Here is a 23193-nt window from a genome sequence, read left to right on the forward strand (position 1 = left end):
GTTTTTAATTATACAAAATAGAGTAATGCGGCTTTGGAAAGTTTTTAATTATACAAAATAGAGTAATTATAAAATTGGTTCTGTGTTGTTCGTTTAAAGCTAATCTTGAGCGACACATGGTTCGGAACTCTATGGATAGTGGGCGCACCTTCTACTCTTCTCTACTTAAATACTACTCGTAGGTTTTTTCTATGGCAAGTCGCGAACATGTGACACGGTTATCGAAAATTAATTGAACTGTACCGATGCCTAAGAAAAACAGAGATAATTGGGACAGTTTTGAAAAGTTTTTAATTATGCAAAATAGAGTATCCATACAATTGGTATGATACAAATTGGCAGAACTGAACCATTAACACCCCTAGGTAAAGCGGACAAAAGATGACATCAAGATAAAATCAATGAATTGCATCTCATGTCTTGTTCCAATTCAATGTTAAAAAAGAGAGAAAAATGGAACTCAAAATCCATTATCCTACGAATTGCATTCTCAAATCTCACCAATGTAATAATACTGGAGATCAAACACAAAAGGATCAAACAGGCTGACAAACTACACCATGGTTTAAGCCAAAATTTTGTTTCTTGCAGGTTTTCTGTGTCCGAGAACTCGGACCTCACAGCATATATGGATCCTAAAAAAATCTATGGTTGCTCAAAAGCTGAAAATGCAACAAGGTTAGAGGAAGCTCAAATCATATAAGAAGATGATCTGCTGCCTAATCTACCATTAGTTAACTCTAAACTTCCAAGAAAAATGAACTAGGACAGGCCAAGTTACACCAAAGAATATAGATCATATTTGCCAGAGTTGGTGGCAATTATACTTTGTCGAAATAGAGCTAAAAATCATCATGATCCTCTAAGGCACTATAAATCACCCTACAAAATGAACATATGGAGTTAGTCAGTAGTGTCATACTCGAAGCTTTGTTGCTCGAACTCTCCAAAAATGTCGCTGGCTGCATGTCGGATCCTCCAAAAGAAGTGCATTTTTGGAGGATAAGACACGGGTGCTGCAATATTTTTGGAGAGTCCGCGCAACATAGACTAGAAGTTCTTTAACAATCAAAGAGCTTCTCACATAGTACGACAACAACAACAACAACAACCCAGTGTAATCCCACAAGTGGGATCTGGGGAGGGTAGGATGTACGCAGCCTTATCCTCACCCTGGAAGGGCAGAGTAACTGTTTCCGATAGACCCTCGGCTAAAGAAGGTGAAAAAATCCTTGATAGCAAGAAAGAGCTTCGCACACAGTAACTTACCAAAATAATGAAATGAGGAGAAGAATTACGATGTTGCCAAGTTTGAAAAGCCTCTGTTTCTTTTCCCAATTAAGCATATTAAAAATCTCAGTAACATCCACAAGGTGCCGTCTTTGCATGTACCTAAAACAAGAAGAGTACATATAACATGTATGTAATGATCAAGTGCACCAGATAAATTAGCTTGGCATTTAATTAAATGCATTAACTTAAGTTATTTGGCAAGCACAAGTAGTGCCTAGTGAGGCATAGTTTACTAGTCACTTGTGGAATGTCTACCACTTACTATTTATAACCAGGTTAACGAAAACTTCCATTTGCAGTAAACCATCAAACACTTAAGCAAATTTTGCCAGTTAGCAAACAGAAAAGGAAAAGCAATCTAATCAAGGTGGATAGAGACAAATGGATATATTCTAGTCCAATAGTTGCGTCCGAACACCAGAAAATCCATTAACCAAAAACACTTAAAAGTGAAATGATAGAAACAGAATAACAGGAATGCAGAAGCGGAGGAAGAGACAGAATTTTATCATATTTTTCTGCTTTTTTATCATCTTATCTCTCACATTCACCTTACTGAATGGGCACATCACGATCTTATTTGGAAACTTTAGACATGAACAATGCCTTTCTAAGAATAACTGCATTCACCCAATGAAGGTTATGTAACCTTAGTTTAATTCGCTAGAGCCCAAGTTTGCTCAAGTCAGTGCACTCTTCTTTGGCACCATTAGTAGACACAAGGCTTCAACAGGTCAACCAAAGAGTAGGGAGTTAAGACCTGGATTTTAGTAGTATATAGGTAAGACTTGAGACTCCCGACGTTCAAGAATCATCCCTGCATTAGTCAAAGCTTTAATGCAGTAGGTAGGTTGACAAATCGAAATCTAGACCTGCAACTGTATGCTACATTTGCACCTAGGCCTTAATGCCCGCAATCTGGATGAAACTTGAGATAAGCTCGACGCATTATGGCCCAGATTTTCTAAAGTCAGTGCAGCTTTGAAACTTAAAAACTTTATCTCAAAGAACTCAAGTAACATATCCATCTAGAGACACCACAAGAAAAGTAGACAGAAAAAAGTTTTAGTGTAAGCTAAACTAGCAAAGAAACATATTGATCCGACCTCCATTCCAAAGAATAATGGACAAATGAAGATCCACAAAAACCATCAATAAATAAGGAAAGGAAACTTAGTGTGTTTAGTTACATACAAGCATCTATAAAAATAATGATAAGAAATACTCCCTCCGTCAAAATTTATGGGGTGTAGTTTGACTGGAAATAGAGTTTAACAAAGAAATAAAGGCTTTTGGAAGTTGTGGTTCGTAAATATGCCATGAGATTTCTATGTCTATAAAAGCTGCCATTAAGAGTAAAATGAGATGTTTAAAGTTAATATATTTTCAAATACATAAAAATATCATTATTTTTTAAGGACTCATGAGAAAATAGAGCCACGTAAAAAGGAACGGAGGTAGTAATACTGCAGAGAATAACTAAGAATGTGCATAAATGGAGGAATATGACCTAAACCATCTCCAACATATTTGAAGCCAATGAAATTTTAAGATCAACATGGTAATTTGTATACAGTGAATCATGCCATCTGAGCACTTTCTTAAACATACGTGCATAAAGAAATTTTGTTTGGGACTGAGGCGTAGCTGTTGTTGTTGTAAATGCATTAAGAAATTTAACTTCACCATTGCACTAAAGGAAAAGAGAACTTACAACTTGGCATTGTAGTATAGATATGGAACGCATAAAAGCGACATAACCCAATGTCCTGTAATCAGGTAGAGGAAGCACAAAACTCCTTGCGTGATGAACTCTGGTAAAACAACTTTGTTTACACGAGAAGCAGTATCATATGGATTGATATAGTCAAACTCTAGATCACTTAAGCAAATGAGCTGCAATGAATATCAAATTGTCAGATTTCAAGTTATAAACAGAAATGCGCGTGACTTCACAGCAGTATTGGTTAAGTAATAGTAAAAGCCGAATAGTTTTTGGAACAAAAATGTGATTGCAGAGTATCTAAGGATTCGGAGTCCACACTGGAGTGCAAATATTGTCAAATATAGAGATGCAGATATTGTTTTTGCATATTCCTCGACGAAAACCTTAGGCACAAATATATAGCATATGCCACGAAATAGCTGAAGAAGATCAGATTCCTCTACAAACCATAGCAGCCAACTTAAGAATAACTGTAATTCCAAGACTAAGTTCTATTGTCCGTTGCAACAAAATACTCCTGAAACCTTCCCACGATTGATATGAAGCGATGTCCAAACATAAGATTTACTCTTAGGAGCTTAAACCTTTTAGCTAATTCAATCAATCAATCAACTAGGCCTCAGTCGCAAACTAGTTGGGATCAACTACATGAATTCTTTATATCAGTTTGCTTTATTCAACCCCATTACATTCCAGTATTCAATAATCTCTCTTTTAAGGCAAATTAGATATTCCTTAACACTAAGCGCGCTCTAAAAAAACTCACCTTTACCTCTACAAAGGACTAATAAAGTCTCTAACCAGTAACCAGAATAAAAAATTCCACCGCAAACACAAGACAGAATGTAAGTGTGACAATAACAACAAAGCCTTAATCCAAACTAACAAGACAATGCCTTTATCTCTTAGTTACTTATGAGAACTTCTAACTTTTAACTAGAAAATTCAGAAACTCGAAAACTGCTTTCTTACTTCCTACGACGTTCAGACTCTCCAAAACCGTTGCCGCACCTGTGTCGGATCTTCCAAAAATACACTACTTTTGAAAGATCTGACACACACCCGGCAACATTTCTGAAGAGTTCGAGCAACATAGTATTTTTCTATATCTAGGTAAGTTATTAGTTTCAACATTTTCATTTTTACCCTTAATAGGTATTTTTTGCATGTTATACACACCTATAATTTAAGGCCATAAGATTCGACAATGTTCATCATATTCTTTACGTAAAATAAAACGGAGGGAGTAATAATTACAGTAGATTGGAAAAGGAATTAAGTTAGTGTAAGGAACTTTTTATACTATTATTGACTTTTAACCTGTGATAGCAGGCAAATTATCATTTTTACTATAATACAAATTAATGAAGGGGAGCTTTGGCGTAACTGGTAATGTTGTTGTCATGTGATCGGGAGGTCACAAGTTGGAGCCGTGAAACAGCCTCTTGCAGAAATGCATAGTAAGGCTGCGTACAATAGAGCCTTGTAGTTCGTCCCTTCCCCGGACCCGCGCATAGCGGAAGCTTAATGCACCGGATGCCCTTTACTAGAATATAAATTAATGCTTATAAAAAGATTTTACCTAATAAATGACTTTGATTGTATAAATATCTTTTACACCGCCCATGCATAGAACTTAAATTCGAAAAACATATCAACAATTACAATACAAGGATGCAGCATAAAGTCAAAAAAAGTAAAAAATTGCTCCAAAAAAATTAAAAATGTAAGGGTTTAAGGAAATTTACCTGAAAAATAAGCATAATAAGTATAGCTATGACAATGAAGAAGAAAAGTAGCCATGTCCATACATCTCCCATTGTTTCTACCTACTGGCGCACGATAAGAGTGGATTATAACTGGAGATCGTGATCGGAACGCCGGGTGCGTATTGCGCCCCCTGTTAATTCTGAACCGGAGCCGGAATCGTTCCTAGAAGATAGCTGTCAATAGTTTTGTTGATTAATTTTTGAGTACTTAATTAATTAAATTAAAAGTCAACTCTGTTAATCACATAGTTGCCTGGATTTTTAATTATAGTAAATAACAGTATTTTATTATTTGCTAGGACATCTGCTACATGATTTGCTTCTTTGTAGACGTGGCAGATTTTTGGCTTGCTTAGCTCGTCCAGATAACAAGCCGGTAGACTTGAACCTTGTTCCTACATGACGTGATCGATTCGATCACGCACTCGTCATTTATTTTCATTGTTCAAATCTTTGACAACACGAAACAATAGTTAGACGTTTGAAAATGGGTGTTATAATTTTTTTTAGGAGGGAGCGCTTTATCTCTATTAGTGACTCCATATCGGCGCGAATATGAAATAGTTGGATCAATTAAGTGTGCACAAAAAAAAAGCATAACGCGCATCCTTCTTAACACCTCGCAACGCGTATCCTTCTTAATAAGATAAACACGCTTTCACATCTTTAAGATATGCATTTGACTGATATAAGACAAATAAAGAGGAAACAACAACAACAATAAATCTAGTGAATTCCCACAAGTAGGATCTGGAAAGGGTGGGATATACGCAACCTTACTCTTATCCTGAACGGGTAGAAAGACTGCTTCAGATAGACCCTCGATACAGTAAAGAGGAAAGGAGCAATAATATGTAGAGTAACAACTCTAATACTCATGTTACTCAAACAATAATTTATAGTAAATGTGAATTTTTCTGAATGTGAATACACATTCATAATAAATGTGAATTTTTGATATATTTACATTTTTTTGCACAAGTACAGAGATTCCAGTTGAAAGTACATAGAAGAAAACCAGCATCCAGTAAAGCAGAAGAAAATTTTGCAAACCCATTTCGGGACGCTTGTTTAAGTCCATAAAGGGACTGATTCAGGCGGCAAACTGAGTTCTCTCCCTGTGGAGAATATCCGTGAGGGAGAGACATGTATACTTCCTTTAATTCAGTTGAACCTGTTGAATCCGTTCTATATTCGCCTCTGACTTAACCAGTTATCCAAAACACTGTATGCAACCAAGGAATTTCCAAAACTTGCTTGTTCTTCTTATCATTTTATTGATATTCAAAGCAAATAATCCTGGGATAGCAAGAATTGGATTAGAATTTGCCTCCATTGAAGTAATCTCCATTGCTATTTCTGCATTTCTTGAATTATTTCCATTATTATTACTCTTGCGAAGATAAAAGCTTCTGCTCCCCACATCTCCAATCATATCTGAATTACTCAAGCCTATTTGGAGACATAATTAAAAACAAATAATTAAAATACTTGAAAGACAAATTTTACCCATGGCAAGTGAATTTTAAAACAATATGTTTAACCAATAATTATCACACTTAATGTGCATACAACTTAGGGTGCTCGGCAGGGGCGGATCCATCGTGCGATTTATGGGTTCACGTGAATCCAGTAGCTTTTGTCAAAACAGTATAGATGTATTCGAAAAATTCACTATATCTATAAATATTTCAATGTGAACCCAGTTACTATTGAAAATTTACTCGAGGTCGTTGCAGGAACCTATAAACATTAAATCCCGAATCCGCCTCTGGTACTTGGTACAATGGAAGTTTCATAGAAAACATTTTCTTGAAAATTATTTGGCTAATACTAAGTGGAATTTTTTTTTACGGAAAAGTATATATTAAAGATTAATAATAGTAAAAAATAGGAGAGAGTTTGATGAAATGTTTTATACTAAAGATTAATAACAACGTTAAGTGTGTTGAAATAAGTGATATTATGTTAAAAGAGTTAAGATAGTTGCAAGGAAAATAACTTTTGATCTGCCCGAACAAGTCAGTATCCCCATTTCAAGAGAATCTTTTTTATAACTCAAACACTAGAAACGATTTAAAGATGGTAGTCACAACCAGGAGTAGATGTAGACTAGAGGCGTCGGGTTCATCTGAATATAAATTTATGAGTAAAAATTCATTAAAATCGCAACAAATTGTAGGTTTGAACTCATAAGTTAAAAATAACAACAACAACAAATACAACCCAGTATAATCCCACTTAGTGGGGTCTGGGGAGGGTAGTGTGTACGCAGACCTTACCCCTACCCTAGGGTAGAGAGGCTGTTTCCAAATAGACCCCCGGCATCCTTCCCTCCAAGAACTTCCCACCTTGCTCTTGGGAGACTCGAACTCACAACCTCTCGGTTGGAAGTGGGGGTTGCTTACCATCAGAGCAACCCCTCTTGTCATAAGTTAAAAAATATAATGAATTTAACGTTAAGATTCTTAAAAGTTGAACCGAAAAAATTTATATCCTGGATCCGACTCTGATCATAACAGATTTCGATAGGAATGGTAATGATAGTTGTCATCTATATACATAGAGATGAAAAAAAGTTAAAATTTTAGTAGGACTTACTCTCAAGACTGAAGTAAGAAGAGTATAATTTGAATGATGAAGAAGCAATTTCATCAAGATGAGGATTGCGACCTTCTTCTTTATATTTGCTTAGCACAAATCTTATGGTCTCGTCCACACTGGATCCTAACTTAACCATGGTTCGAATTGGTCCAGGAGTGCCCTCAACTGTGACATTAATCACAACTTTGGCATCTTTATTGTACCCCTGCAACAAGTTAAATTTCATAGAATTTAGGAATCACTCAGTATATATGTATATAAAGTCGTAGAAACAGCCTTTTGCAAAAATATGAGATAAGGTTGCATACTAAGATATACATTGTCCGGCCCTTGCCCCGACGGGGGGCTAAGCTACATTCTGGTAAGGATGGTCATTTGACCACCCTTCGTCGGAAAATTATTGGTATATAGGTAAAATATTAGATTTTAAAGGTATACAACATATATTAAACACCATTTTGCCGGAGATTTGTTTTACTTTTTTTATCAAGTTTGAATACTCTTAGAAATATTCCTGACTTCGCCACTGGCTCTGACCCTTACAGAATGACAGTTTAGTGCACCAAACTGTCATCAATTAAATTATACTCTTCTTACTTCAGTCTTGAGAGTAAGTTTTACCAAAATTTTTAATTTTTTTTCTTCGCTATGTATAAATAGCAACTATCATTACCATTCCTATATATAGAGATTTGTTGTGACTACCATCTTTATATCATTTTCTAGTATTTGGTTATCACAAAAAAATTTCTAGTGTTATGTAAATAACGAACAACTAAAAAAACCCTTACAACAACAAAGTAAACAACAATAAACCCAGTAGTTTCCCACAAGTAGAATCTGGAGAGGGTAAGATGTACGCAGCCTTACCACTACCCTGCAGAGAGATTGTTTCCGATAGACCATTGAGATACCTTCATGGCCGGCCTTTTCAGTATGGAGCCGAAGGCGAGGGTTTCCAGCAGGCCCCCTTCTCTGGCTTTTCCTTTAAGTGACAAGGGGGGTGAGGTAAGGAGTTTATCTCACAATTTTTTTTGTGATAAATATATATATATATCGTTTATCTAGATACTTAAATAAAAGGCTTCATATTCAATAATAACTTCAACGCTTCAGTCTCAAACAAGAAAATTACCTGAAAACCCTGCGGAGAAGGAATATTATTCAAATAATCCGGTGAAAAAAATATATCTGAACAAGTTTGTGGCCGGAAAAGAACCTCCAACGACGTCGTCACATCTCGACGATCATCGTCATTATCACCAACTCCATTAACTCTCCAAAGACAAGGCTCAGATTTACATCTTTCTATAGTTTTTCTCTTCCTATTCTGCTTTGATGTTCGTCGCGGCACGGTCCTATTATTCTTCCCATAACTCAAGGGGGGAAATGATGGTTTTCGTACATTGCTACTGCTAGCTCTCTCGCACATTGGAATTCTTTGCCCGAGACGTCTTTCGGACATATAATCAACGAGCAATGCTCTAGAATTTAGACGTTGTGAGTTCTGGATGAGAGAGTGAATTCTGAAATATATATCTAACTTTATAGTGCTTGTTTTTCGTACATATATATAGATCTTTAAACACAAAATACTGAGTTTTGTCGAACCTGCAAACCCGTGGTTGAATTTTTCTATGTGATGTAAAGGAAAGAAGGAAGTCTAGAATGGAATTCATATATTGCTTCATAGTAAAGAAAGTTATTTTTTTGGGACTTTTAAGGTGGTTGCTTCGTGGTAGAGGCAGTTGTTTGAGATGTTTAACGTGGTTGCGTGGAAAATGGTTAATGTATCAGTAATATTTTTCCTTTTTTTTTTTGGTACATTATTTTTACTGCATAGGGGAAGAACAAGGACAAAGAAGAGAAAACCGAGATTCATGTTCCTGGACCATTGCTTGAAATGGACAAGACACGCTAAACTCGAGAAAGATGTATTAGTACAATGCCCAACAACAACAACTATAACAATCGCAATGTAATTTTACGAGTAAGGTCCGAGGAAGTTAATATGTACGAAGTCTTATGCCTAGCTTGTGAAAATAGAGAAATTGTTTCTGATAAACGCTCGCATTACTAGAAATTCGGCTAAAACCGACTGCGGCCAACCGACCGACTTCGGGTCGGTTTTTCAAAATATTTTAATTTTTAATTTTTTTAACGAAATCGACCAGCTTCAGTCGGTATTTCTGGACGGTTTTAGGCAGTTTTCTAGTAGTGTCGACTCAGGAGAAGCATAGTTACATTATTTATCCAAAACAAATAGTGTATAAACCATGAAAACTCAAAGAACTCAAAATTCATTGAAACAACTAATTTGAAAAAGGTAAGAAAGTATATGCTACCAAATTTAATAATATAAACATCAACATTGATACATAGTATTAGTTTGAATTATTAGAGGTAAAATATCTTGCACAAAATCTAACTTTTAAGACTCAAGAGAGATGGAGTATTTTAATACTTAAGGGAATTTCAAAGGAAATGCCGACTATTTTAATCATCATCCCACCAACTAAACAAATAAGCTGGAGTTAAAAGAATTCGAACCTTTGCACGACAGTACCAAAAACTGATACATTACCACTTGGCTATATTTCATAGGCCTGTTTTGTGTAGGAATAGATAGAGGGGGAAGGGAGATACAAGGCTCGAAGTAGGGGTGTACATAGGTTGGGGTGGTTCGAACTTTATAATTGTCAAACCAAACCAATTGTGTCGGGTTATTAAATCTAAAGACCAAACCAAGCCAATAAAACTCGGGTTTTTTCCTCTCGGGTTTTCGAGTTATTCGGGTTTTTTCGTATTTTTTTTCCGGTAAAATCTTCGTAGAACAAAATATATAAAATTATGCTCAAAATATTTTTTTAATCCTAGTAAGATACAACTATATAAAGTATTTTCCAAGAAAATAATACAAAATATGAGATGTGTCATGGCATTATCCTAAAATATTCAACAATAAAGACAATAAAATTATCTAATATAAATATTGCTAATTAAAAAACCATATAAAAATAAACATAATATAAAAGTACTAAGTAATGCTAAAATAAGTAGATTAATAAGGGAGTATCAATTACATGATTAAACGCTAAAGAAAAAATAAAAATAAGTTATGCATTTTTATCTAAATTATTGCAAAATAAAAAATAGATATTCAATACATCCTCATTCGTAGTATTAAATTGAAGGTCTTTTGTTAGCATTAGTATTGATTTGATTTTGGTTTGGACTTTTGTTAGCATTACTTTATTTTCTAGTGTTAATGGCTATAAAACTTATTAGAACATTCAAAAGTTCTAAATACAACCTTAAAATAATATCTTAAAAGATAAAATTATGAACATTTTTTAGAAATATTTATAAATTACATCACAATAAGTATATTTATATATTAAATATATCTAAAAAATTCTATATATGTAATGTCGGGTTGGTTTAGTTTCGGTTTGACTTTCTTTAGTTAAAACCAAACCAAACCAATTATGGTCGGGTTTTTTTTTCCAACACCAAACCAAATCAAACCAAACCATAGTCAGATTTTTTTTCTCGGTTTGACTCGGATTATCGGGTTGGTGCAGTTTGTCGGTTTCCTTTGTACACCCGTAGCTCGAAGAAAGAGTTGTGCAATTGTTATTCTTAACTTTTGAGCTCAGGAGTTCCAATATAACTTAGAGGTCGTTTGGTAGAGTGCATTAGAGAAAATAATGCATGCATTAACTTTGTGTATTAGTAATAGGAGTATCTTGTTTGGTACACTTTTTCAACCTATGTATAACTAATACAAGCATTAGTTATACACCTTATTTGACATTATCCTATGTATAGCTAATGTATAGCAAACTGTGGTATTAGTAATACCAAGGCTATTAATATATGCATTAGCATGGCTACTAAAGATAAAATTATTCTTAAAGTCCCTTAAAACTAAAGAATATAGATGACATTTTTGTAAACAACTAATTTTTAGAGAAAAAAAATATACAGTGTAATTTAATTTTTAATATACCACACCAAATAGTGGATAAAAAATAATCTTTACATAACTAATGTTTGCATTACTAGTACACTTTATTCAGTATTATTCTTATACACCCTACCAAACGACTCCTTACTGGCATTGGGTGACTCCATAACGGCAGCACAGCAAGTTTGACTTTTGAGAATTTGATAGCTTTGGTAAAGCCCAATCTGATGTTGTTATATAAATAAATAAATAATATAGAACAGAACAAAAGCCCGTCTAGCTCAGTTGGTAGAGCGCAAGGCTCTTAACCTTGTGGTCGTGGGTTCGAGCCCCACGGTGGGCGTTTTTTTTTTTTGGCTTTGCAAATTCACCTTATCTGGTTCTAAAAACAGATCACCTCCTCTTGACTATAGCGAATAAAGATGGCCCAAAATCAATTAAAATAATATTTTTGTTAATATTAGAATAATAACTTTTTGCATGATTAAGGTTTTAAAAGTGTTTTTGGGCAAACGATTACTTTCTTGAGTTTGTGTAATTACTCAAAAGCAGTTATATTTAGAGCTCGTTTGGCTTAGCTGATTTAGAGTAGTTGATAAACACTTTTAAGTGTGGAAGCTGATTTAAAAAATAAGCAGTTATGTGTTTGGATAAAAGTGTTGAAATTAATAATAAGCAACTGAAGAACTGGGTATATGAAGAGTTTTGTTTTTAAAAAAAAGTATTTTAGGGATAGAATGGTAAATATTTTGATCAAACCTAAAGTGCTTATAAGCTGAAATTTGATAAGTTGGGGGAGACCAACTTATGACTTTTGGCTTATTTTTGGCTTATAAGCACTTTTAATTTTACCAAACAAGTAGATAAGCCAAAAAGTGCTTATAAGCCAGTTTGGCCAGCTTATAAGCTTAGCCAAACACCCGCTTATTCTAAAATCATTGACCAAACAACTCAGCTGTAAAAAATAAGTATTCCTTCCGACCTAAGTAATGTGATGCACTTTAACTTGACACAAAATTTTGAAATTTGTAGTTTATTCGTTTAAGCAATGAAAGAAAAAACGCATGTCAACAGATCTAATCGATAGTGATTTTATGGTCGTGCCTAAGGGCATATCGGTTGAAGTAGATTCTTCTTTTGATCAATTAAAACCCCTTCCCAACCTGTACAAGCTTCATCCAAACCATACGGGTTTCTGGATGTAGATGACGATATCTATACATATGGATTCTATATATATCGTACAATGAAGTACCCCCCCCCACCCACACACACACATATCGATATTATTATAAAAGCACAAATAGTGATGTTGGTGGACAAAAATATCCCTCAAATATTTCTTACTTAAAGCAATTTAATAAAGGATATAAATATAATATTGGATAGAAAGTACTCCAAGTAAACCTTTTCCTGTTGGGATTTAATTCCTATATTTAAGTAGCGAATAATAAAAAAACTTCCTCAAATAATGAGTAATTAGAACTCGCTTTCAATGATTAGTACACAAATCATACAATCAAATCTATGATTAACTCATCTACATAACATATTAGTCTATTCGAATCCTTTTTTTTTTTGACAGTCCAAGTTAGAATCACATTCTGTAATATTGATATCTTATAAGATCAAATTAGTCTTTGCATAAAATAAAATTAGTCTTCACAGAATCACATTCTGTAATTTTGATAACTTAACATGGTGCTTTTATGAGAATACATATTCACGGGAAATACAAAACCAGAACTAAATGGCAAATTCTGCTTTTTCTTGTAATGTGAGATTAATATCTCCATCATGTACTAAACCGACAGGGTGAAAGGCAATTGCTGCCACCTACTGAAAGTCTTAAAATTCAGGTGTTCTTTGATTTTAGAAAATAATGATATTTTATGTGAAGTTTACAATCTATGTTATATCAAACTCTATACAATTGCACGCTGCAAATCCCGAATGGTTGGGGCTACCAAGTTTCAAGTTGGTATATTTCAACTTTTTAAATATGAATAAAATTGAGAATAACCATATTGGTTTAGATAACTTTGATCTCCTTTCCATTTTCTATTTGAAACAAATTTACAATTTAATTTGATTCTGAAAAATGAGGAGTGAACACTTCTATAAAAGTAGCCCGTATTCCAAATGCTAGATCATAAACTTTTTAAGAAGTATTAGTTTTTAGCTTTGGTAGAAGAAGAAAATAAAGTTCGGCAAACTTCTCGAGAGGTATTAACTTTTTGTTTTTTTATAGAGACCTGATTGCGTGGTAAATATTTCTTTTATGTTACTGAGAAAAATAACATTTATAAATTATGGGTAGCCTATTCTTGATTGTTTAGATATTTAATCCAGAAATTATAGTCAACTTATCAAGACGCGTAGGTTTGTTGGCTTTTATATAGTTCAATTTGATTAGCCGATTTCAAAAAAATATTTTGAATCTCCAAATATTGCAAAGGTTATCTTGGTAGCTTTGTTTATATTATAGAATCGTTAGATCTTCTAATCTATGTTATTATCCGGTTAGATCTTATAACTCCTTGTTATTGCTATTGCCAGCACAAGTTGCCACTTTTGATTACAAATTATTTGATTTTTCCTTTAAATTAGATGGATTTCAATAGATAATAGAAAGTTGATTAGGTATTATTTCGTAGCTTTTTCTTAGTTATTACAGGTGTTTTGAGGATGACATTGGAAGTTGATCATTAATAGGATATAAAAACGCAAGAGGTGAAGGTTTGTGTATGCAATTAAGCTTTTGTGGGCGAAGAAATAATATTTTTTTGTACATTTGTATTATATTTTTAAGTTATCGGTATTTACTTTTTGATAACTTGTCTAGACGGTACTTCTCGATGAACATGAAGTGGAAGGATATATTAGAACAAAACAAAAGCTACTACACCATAAATGGTTGTGAAAGATCATATTGTATATTTCTAAATTATAAGTACATAATAATATATCTACCTTAGTTAAATTAATTAATTTTACCCGTTTAGAAGATGTTCAATTATTTTGAGTTCAAGTACTATGCTAACATAATATAGTAACATTGATTATTAGCATTTAACTGATTATTGTATTTTTTATGTCAATTTCTTTACCACGATCTTTTCTTCCTGAATCACATATAATTATCTCATTAATAAAACTTGGTTTTGCTTCACATAAATAATTGACTGAGCCATTATGTGCTAATATTAACGTGCAACGCACGTTCATAGAAACTAGTATATATATATATATATACTGCTGAATCACTCATGTTATGATCTTCTACATCCTGGTCTTCTTGTTCCGTCATCTGGCTAATGTTCTTCATACAACATTCAGACCGAATAACTCTATGAAATTACGTCGATACTTCTCTCATTACTAATAAAATCAACAACAACAACAACAATGACCTAGTAAAAATCCTACAAAATGGGGTCTGAGAAGGATAGTGACGCAGACCTTATTCCTACCTCGATAGGGCAAAGAGGATGTTTCTGATAGATCCTTGGCTTAGAAAGATGGAAATAAAATAAGAAAAGATAATTCCTCATTACTAATAAAATAAAAATTTAAATTTAAATTATTTATAAATATAAAAACATATCATTTGTGCCAAATAGGTGCTATAAAAGGGGTAAAGTGCTCCTAAATCTCATTTGAAAATAATTTAGCTATAATCTTCTTATTTTATCATTAATAATAAGTTTTTGTAACGGCACATATTTTATGAAATGATTAAGATCATAAATTTCAAAAATCTTATAACAACACAAATATTATAATATATTTAAAATTAAAAATTTTAAATTTTTTATTTCTTCTTAAAACTTTGCTTCCAGTCAAAGTGTCAAACTATGCTAAGTAAGTAAATTTTTACGATAAATTATATCAAGAGATCCTATTTTTAAACTATTTTGTAAGACGACATTTTTGAAAAAGCTTTAAATAGTAAAATTGTCATTTCATTTGCGACGATGTAGTATAAACTTGGGATGTTTTTCGGTTGGTATAGTACGGTATTTAGATATTTTGGTTCGGTATTTTTGATTTTCGGTTTCTTAAAATACAATATCAATACCGTACCTAATTAAATTCGGTATGATTCAATTTTTATCCTTTCGGTTTCGGTTTATTCGGTTTAGTAACTTTAGTTTATTCAGTTTGAATACTAACTAGTGCATAAAGTCATAGAATGTAATATTCTGAATTAAAATGCTCCAAAGTACAAAACTAAAAATATTTATTGACAAAAGTTTTGTCCAAAACTAGCAAATATTAACTTAGAGAGAGAAAACTGTACATAAAAGAATAAATTTGATCATTAAAAATATCTTGTTACTTACTTAGAGTTAAGCGATGAACTTAGAAAATAAAGGAAAGTAAAAATTTTAATTTTTATATTTATGTTATAATTAGTAATATGTATATTATGTAATATAACATATACCTCGGTACGGTGTCGAAATTTCGATATTTTATTTTAAAATACCTAATACTATATCTAATACAAATATTTTTTAAAATTTAAACCAAATAACATAAGGAATACCAAAATTTTCGATTTTGGTATAGTAATTCGGTATTTAACAAATTAGGTTCCGCCGCCGTAGTATAAACCATAAACAACCGTAACTTAAAAATTGTGATTTCTGGGTCCCTAGGGTTTAGGCCACTGACGTCTTCTTCTTCACAATAATGGCAGCAATCCTAAAACAAGCTACTAAGATCGCCAGACAATTGTCGAATCAAAAATTGTTAACAGCAGCAAGTTTCAACGGTACGCGCTCTCCCTTGCCACGCGCCGTCGTCAGCGGCGGTCCTGTACGGTTTGCGTCGTCGACATCAAGTTTCAGCTACCTCGAGAAGAAAACAGCTCCTCGACGATTACCGGCGGTGTACAAATTCCTCCTTCAAGCAGATGAACGAACTCATTCTACCGGAAATGAACCTATTCCGAAAATAACCCTAAGTACGTTCTATATTTTCAATTTTACTTTATTCGCAATTTCGAATTTTGTTATACTCAATTTGCGTGTTGCTTTTGGCTTAGAGAGTTGATTTGATTAGCTTAAGGGAGGTAAATTGGGCTAAATTATTGCATTTTTCAAAAATTAAACTTCAGTTATTTGGAAATTAAAGGAAAAGTATAAACTCCTCCTTCAAGCAGATGAACGAACTCATTCTACCAGAAATGAACCTATTGCGAAAATAACCCTAAATACATTCCATATTTTCAATTTTACTTTATTCGCAAGTTCGAATTTTGTTATACTCAATTTGTTTGTTGATTTGATTAGCTTAAGGGAGCTAAATTGGACTAGATTATTGCATTTGTTTAAAGTTAAACTTAAGATTTTTGGAAATTAAAGGAAAAATATTTAAGTTACAAATCCCAGTTTTGGAAAAAATACCTAGGTGATTTCTTCCCATATATCTAAAACTTGGTGGGCGGAGTACCCAATACCTTTGTAGTGGGAGATAGCAGGTACCCAACGGAGTAGTTGAGGTGCACAGCCCAATCACCACCATGATCTAAAAAAGGTGAATTTCTTCTAAATGTTGGTCAAAGTTTACTTAGTTTCAATGTCAAGCAAGATGTTTGGAGATAAATCAGGCTAAATTAATGCATTTGTTTGGCCCCATTTGTATAGAGATTGGGCGTCTTTTGTAGAGAATCATGTTCTGATGTAAATTCTCTACTTTTTGGTATACTTCTTGTATACGGGAGTTCTCTCCCTTTTGATTAATACAATTTACCTGATTAAAAAAAATGCATTTGTTTGAATTAAAATTTAGATATTTGGAAAACTAGGATAAGTTGCAATTATTCTGAGACCAATGGTCAAAAGTTTATTGAGTTTGTAATCAAGGAACGAATATTCTGAGGGGCCAATCACTTTGGGGGATAGATGGAGCATATAGGTAGAGTTTAGTGTAAATTTATGCATAGAGTTTAGGGACCCCATGAGTATTGGCGTGAGGAGATGAATCTTTAGCTTGAGATTTTATGATAAGTTCCTTGTGCTGAAGTTTGAAGTTAATGGCAGAATGACAGATATAGAGTTTTGGCAATTGGTGCAGATGCATCCATTATTTCAGTTCCTTACATCCGCCTCTTTTAGTAGTTGAACTTTAGCTTTTTGTTTCACCATGGGAGATTTAAATTGTATGATTTACATGAATTCGGAGTAGGCTACGTGAAATAGAGAAGCTAAGCATTTTTCAATGATCCTATTTTCTAATGAGTGAAACATTATGCATTGGTTCTCTACTATGAAGTTTCAGGAGCGGTTGAGGATGCTAATCTTCGATAAATAAAAATATATTTGATAATTCACTTTGTTATTAGGTAAATTCAGGGATTCGAGCTTTGTGACTATACAACAGCCACTAGCCTAACACCCCTTTGATTAAATCTTTTTCTGTTGAGCGGAAAGTTTAGGGCGTTAGCTTGTCATCATTTGGCTTAATTAAAATTCATATTACAGAAGGGTGATGTTTTTGCATGGGTGGGAAAACTAGAAAATACATATTGGGCAGGCTTGTTTGATATTAATGTGTGATTGTGTTCTGCCTAGAATTTCTGAGCTTGCCACTTATACAATTGCTATCTAGTAGATTTTTCTAACAGTATGGCTTCTTTTTGAGAGGAGCTGTATGTTGAAGATGTTAGTTATTGGTGGTCCGCTTGCTTTTCACGTTTACTGTCACATGCAGGTCATGTTTCTGTGAGCTTTGCGGGATATGTTGACTCCAGAAGTCATACAGAAGACACTAATACAGGTAGACTTCTTGGTTTACAATATTGGCCAATGTAAGCAGAGCATATGTCTGAGAAAGTTGGATATTCTGTGTAGCAAGCACAAAGACTAAGACAAACAAGCCTAACACGAAGAAAGGGAAGAAAGGAAATCAGAAGCCAAATACTAGTACAGGTAAAGATTTATCTTAGAGAATATGTTCAGCAGTTACGTTGACTCTATATCTCTTCTTTCGTTTCTTTTCTGATATTATTGTCTCTTCCGTTGAGCCGAGGGTCTCCCGGAAACAGCCTCCCTACCCTTCCGGGGTAGGGGTAAGGTCTGCGTACACTCTACCCTCCCTAGACCCCACTAGTGGGATTTTACTGGGTATGTTGTTGTTGTTGTTACGTTGACTCTTAAAAGTGTAATATCAATGAAATTGTTTTCCTTTTGCAGCAAGCAAAGCTCGTGTTAGAAGTATTAACACAGGTCTGTTAGTTCTTTAACTTGACATTTTTTTTTTGATAAGGTTGTTCTTTGACTTGACATAACATGTGAACAGCATGTCTTCTGTAAATGCAATCCCAAAGACAGTTGTTTTTATCTGCAGCTGGCACAAAAATTATTATGAAGCTTGATGTCAAAAATGCTCATTGGTTGAGTGAAAGAGTCAGGGAGAGGATCATGCTCATGGTTAGTGTTTTTTATCTTTACGTTATGTCCTTGAGGAAATGTCAGGTGAAATTTGGTCGCCCTGTTTTTCGTCATCTTGCTTCAGTAGTTTTGGATTTCCATTCTTTCTCTTAATTCCAAGTTGACTTCATGGAAGTTCAAGTGGAATTAACTATACCTTTGAATCCTTAAAAAGCAAAACACTAGACCTTTGAATCCTTAAAAAGCAAAACACTAGACCTTTGAATCCTTAAAGAGCAAATAACTAGACCTTTGAATCCTTAAAAAGTAAATAACTAGACCTTTGAATCCTTAAGAAAACAAAAAAACTAGACCTCTGAATCTTTATTGTGTATGTGTTGATTGTATGCCATCTGGTTGAATGACGATGACTTAAATTACATACTCTCTCCATTTCAAAAAGATTGACACTATTACTATTTGGGAAGTCTACGAGGTTGTTCTTTGACCACGCTTTTCTTTAATATTTTATAAATATTTTGAATTATAAATTATTATGACTTATAATACTTTTTATGTAGTTTCCAAAAATATAAATTTTATTTTCAAAAACTTGAAGAATCTATGTCCAAATTCACAGTCAAAGTTAAGTAGTTTGACCATCGTACTCCGAATTATGCCAATTTTTTTGAAACAGAGGGAGTAGTATATTAATTACAATGACCTTGTGTTTGCCAATACGTAATCAATGTGCAATTCCCAGTGTCATGTTTGGTTGTACAAGTGTGATTACATAGTTGGATATTCTTTTATTTTAAATAAAAGCTAATTATAAATATTTAAATAAGCTTTTTCATATGAACATGTAAATTAGTTTTATTGTGTGACAAATATATGTATATATATTTGGTTGGGACATGGATGCCTAAAGGAAAGATACCTCGATATATTTGGTTTGGCACAAAACCAGCATAGGACAACAGCTGATATGTGGAGTTATCAAGGATGGGAACTCACTCTTAGAAGATAGTTGAATGACTGAGAGATAACAAGATTAACTGACCTCTACAAAGAGCTGGAAGCATTTAAAGGATTACAGGACGGGGTGGATTCACTTTGGTGGCAGAGGCACAACAGAGTGGTCTATCAGGTGGATGCATTTAAGATTTTGAATCAAAATGATCTTCAGATAGATGTTTGGCCATGGAAGCATATATGGAGAACAAAGATTCCATATAAGGTGGCATATTTCTCTTGGCTACTAGCAAATGAGGCTGTATTAACCCAGGATAATCTCATAAAAAGAGGAATTTCTCTGTGTTCAAGATGTTTCCTATGTGGGGAAAACGCTGAGACTGTTAGCCATTTATTTCTACATTGCAAGATAACATACCAACTATGAAAAATCTTTGTTAGTCTTAGGGGTATTTCATGGACAATGCCATGCAGGATTAATGAAGTTCTTTATAGTTGGGAAGAAGCTGGTGCTGAAGCAACTAACAGAGATAGATGGAGGACTGTCCCGGCTTGTATCTAGTGGACAGTTTGGAGGGAAAGGAATGCTAGATGTTTTGAAGATAGAAGCAACCCAGTACAGAAGATCAAACTCAATTGTATTCTTCTTTTTTGTTTTTGGTGTAAACAGATTTACACAGAAGATACATTGACAATCGTAGACATACTAGGATCTTGCTAGGTTGCACACCAGCACATCTACTTACCACCTACTTGTAAATTTAGGTTGTACTGATGTTATCAATATATACAAAAGTTATCAATTCAAAAAAAAATATATGTATATATAAGAAGTATTAAAAAGAATTTGAAAAGTCTTCCGGTAATTGTAGAGTGTAATCGATCCCCCTCGATTACACACAATTGCATGTTGACCAAGTAAACTGTATAATTACATCCAACTATGCCCAAATCCAATTATAAGTGGGCTTCCAAACACGCCCTTAGTGTAGAAAAACTGTTGCAGACCTAGAATAATTAGATAAAGGTGTTCCCGTTTTAACAACATAAACTTTTAGATGAAGTGATTACGTAGTTCAACATTGTATCAGAGTAGGTAGAGGTACTATATTTGAGTCTCACCACTACCTGTTACCTAGTATTTTCATGTGCTTGTCCAATGAAAAGGATCAGGCTCGCACCTGAGAGAGCAAAGCTGTAGATAAATGAATATAAAGTATCTCCACTCTAACACTTCTGGCTGGCTGTACCTGTTGAAACGGTCTTGGTTAGCCACTAGTAAAAAAATGTATTAGGTCTTCCTCCTCCATCCAAAGTATTATTCCACATGCTAGTGCTAGAGAATATAAAGCATTATAAATGACTTAAACAAGTCATATGTATCCAATTAGAGATGGTTATCACATGCACTATCTCCTGTCTTACTTGATGTAACTATGAAAATCTCTGCTGGTTCTGATAATTAGGATGTCAAAAATACCTGAACTGCTTCTATGTTGTGTTTAATTTCAAAATCAAGCCGTCCCCTTCTTAGCACTTTATTATAGGAAAATGACTTTCTGATGGCCATGAACAGGAAAAGAGTCGGATCAAGGATGGGGAGCTTGTGCTTACTTCAACTAAGACTAGAAAACAAGAGTTAGAATCTGCTCTCTACTGATTTCAAATTCTTTCTTGCTTTCTTTTCCTGGTTGTTTACCAAGTAATAATACTATCCTGCTCTATTGTTTTCCAGGAATAATTTTGAAGATGTTGTGGCAAAAAAGCAGAAATTGCTGGGGAAATTTCAGGTATTAATGTGTGTATTTTCGCACAAATGTGGTATATACTGAGGAAGGAGAAAATTTGTCATATAAGAATCTCTAATTAACATTTCTCGAAATGGTGCGGCTGTTCTATCTAAAATCTAGCTCAGAGAGATAGAATAACGATAAGTATCCACAGATAAGCACAGTTGGATATAATGATAGTATCATGTATCGGCACTAAGAAGCGTAATGTTGTCTTTAATTGGCTTGTGATTCTTGTTGAGCAAACCTAAATAGTAAATATCCACTTCCGATGGGTGATGAAACAGGAAATAATCAATGCTGCTTCATATGCTCCGCTGCCACCTTCTGACGGGCTTGCAAAAAAACTTTCTAAGTTGTAAGAGCTCTAACCATTTTCTTCTCCACAGATTCTGTTTTCATGACTCCTGTATCCGTAATCTAGTGCCAAAACACTGTTGGTTTCAGGGCTGTCATGGGGAAGGAAAAGAATGCTGCATGAAAAACAAGTGCATATATAAAAGAAGTTATAACTGATGATTGATTTCTGATATCAAAAATTTGCTGAACTCTGGCCAATAGTTTCTTCTGCTGTTGATTATTATTGAAAGACGTGGCGGAAGAGATCCATGTGCCAGTCCTAAAAAAATCAAGAGCTATTGTCGAAAGACTGGCACATTGTTTCTTTTTATCCACATATAACTAGATGACAGTTTCACAGACGTCACGTATTAGCTTCTAGCTGTTTTCACTCGTATGGTTATTGTAATTTTCATAGGCTGTAACCACAAATTTCATTGTTTCTAAGAGCATGAACTTCAAGGGCTGTAATAAAGATTAAGGTAAGCTAGCATGCTATTGTTATTTTCATAGGCTGTAACCACAAGTTTCATTGTTTCTAAGAGCACGAACTTCAAGGGCTGTAATAAAAATTAAGGTAAGCTAGCATGTTAAGTTTTCAAATCTCCTTTCTTTGGATAAGTTTTTCACTTTACAAGTACCAAGGTGGATATGCTAATGCAATCCACAGTTTTGCTACTCTCATTGGTTAACTAATACTTATATCAGTGGAGGTTTTAGAATTGGTCTTCCTTATAGAAGGAGCCTTGGAGCAATGATAAAGTTATTTTTGCGTGACTTATGTTACAGGTTCGAGCCGTAATGCTTGTGTCAAGGTAGGAGGTTGCTTCTATCACATCCCTTGGAATGTGGCCCTTCTTCGGAGTCTGCGTAAACATGGGATGTCCTTTTATATAGGCTGTCAGTGTCACCATCTTCATTATTTATGCTTTTATTAGAACGACTTGGTTCTTGTATCAGTAGTCTTCAGTTTTAAATTCTGCCAACTAGTTACTATCCGTGTACGAATTCAGATAGTTCCATTTATTGGTTCTTCCTACTTTGCATATTGTATGGAAGGCTTGTCGATAGAGGGTTAGCAAGAGTAGATCATATACTCTTTGTTGATCAGCCATCAGAAGCGAGGTTTGGAACCTTTCAATTACAAAGTGGAAGATGCCTCTGACAATGAGCGAGCTGTCTATCAGGCTCTGCAAGCGAGGTTTGGAACCCTTCAATTACAAAGTGGAAGATGCCTCTGACAATGAGCGAGCTGTCTATCAGGCTCGCAGAGCGTGTTCAATCAGATCCATACTACGATCCCATACAGGTGATATTTTTCCAATTACGGATCTCATACTACTCCCAT

The 23193-nt window shown here is 34.1% G+C and overlaps 3 protein-coding genes and 1 non-coding gene across 8 annotated transcripts; 2 read left to right on the top strand and 2 right to left on the bottom strand.

Moving 5' to 3' along the window:
- Positions 1–366: 366 nt before the first annotated feature.
- Positions 367–5016, bottom strand: LOC104229752 (protein cornichon homolog 4-like). The gene is made up of 4 exons (XM_009782451.2): positions 4768–5016; positions 3008–3189; positions 1270–1392; positions 367–882 (listed from the first exon to the last, which is right to left on the bottom strand). The coding sequence occupies exons 1-4, from the start codon at positions 4837–4839 to the stop codon at positions 843–845; spliced, it is 417 nt and encodes a 138-aa protein (XP_009780753.1). The 5' UTR covers positions 4840–5016; the 3' UTR covers positions 367–842.
- Positions 5017–5755: 739 nt separating this feature from the next.
- On the bottom strand, positions 5756–9053 carry LOC104229751 (uncharacterized protein At4g22758-like). Of its 4 annotated transcripts, none has more exons than XM_070165427.1 (4): positions 8528–9053; positions 8307–8377; positions 7390–7597; positions 5756–6240 (listed from the first exon to the last, which is right to left on the bottom strand). In XM_070165427.1, the coding sequence occupies exons 2-4, from the start codon at positions 8310–8312 to the stop codon at positions 6002–6004; spliced, it is 453 nt and encodes a 150-aa protein (XP_070021528.1). In that variant the 5' UTR covers positions 8313–8377; positions 8528–9053; the 3' UTR covers positions 5756–6001. The 4 variants fall into 4 exon arrangements, with proteins under 4 accessions (XP_070021528.1, XP_070021526.1, XP_009780752.1 ...); XM_070165425.1 differs by having other exon boundaries at positions 8263–8377; XM_009782450.2 differs by lacking the exon at positions 8307–8377.
- Positions 9054–11632: 2579 nt separating this feature from the next.
- TRNAK-CUU (transfer RNA lysine (anticodon CUU)) lies at positions 11633–11705 on the top strand. The gene has a single exon. It is a non-coding gene; the product is annotated as a tRNA-Lys (tRNA).
- A 4258-nt stretch (positions 11706–15963) lies between these two features.
- LOC104229749 (uncharacterized) lies at positions 15964–22893 on the top strand. Of its 2 annotated transcripts, XR_011404204.1 has the most exons (10): positions 15964–16334; positions 18083–18148; positions 18223–18300; positions 18565–18597; positions 18719–18801; positions 21293–21354; positions 21452–21506; positions 21794–21864; positions 21954–22422; positions 22635–22893. XR_011404204.1 is itself a non-coding variant. In XM_009782447.2 (9 exons), exons 1-9 carry the CDS (start codon positions 16061–16063, stop codon positions 21985–21987), a joined length of 756 nt encoding a protein of 251 aa, XP_009780749.1. In that variant the 5' UTR covers positions 15964–16060; the 3' UTR covers positions 21988–22448. The 2 variants fall into 2 exon arrangements, 1 of the variants encoding a protein (XP_009780749.1); XM_009782447.2 differs by lacking the exon at positions 22635–22893 and having other exon boundaries at positions 21954–22448.
- The last annotated feature ends 300 nt before the right edge of the window (positions 22894–23193 follow it).

This window comes from Nicotiana sylvestris, chromosome 12, assembly GCF_000393655.2.
Source record: "Nicotiana sylvestris chromosome 12, ASM39365v2, whole genome shotgun sequence".
NCBI classification, from domain to species: Eukaryota; Viridiplantae; Streptophyta; class Magnoliopsida; order Solanales; family Solanaceae; genus Nicotiana; species Nicotiana sylvestris.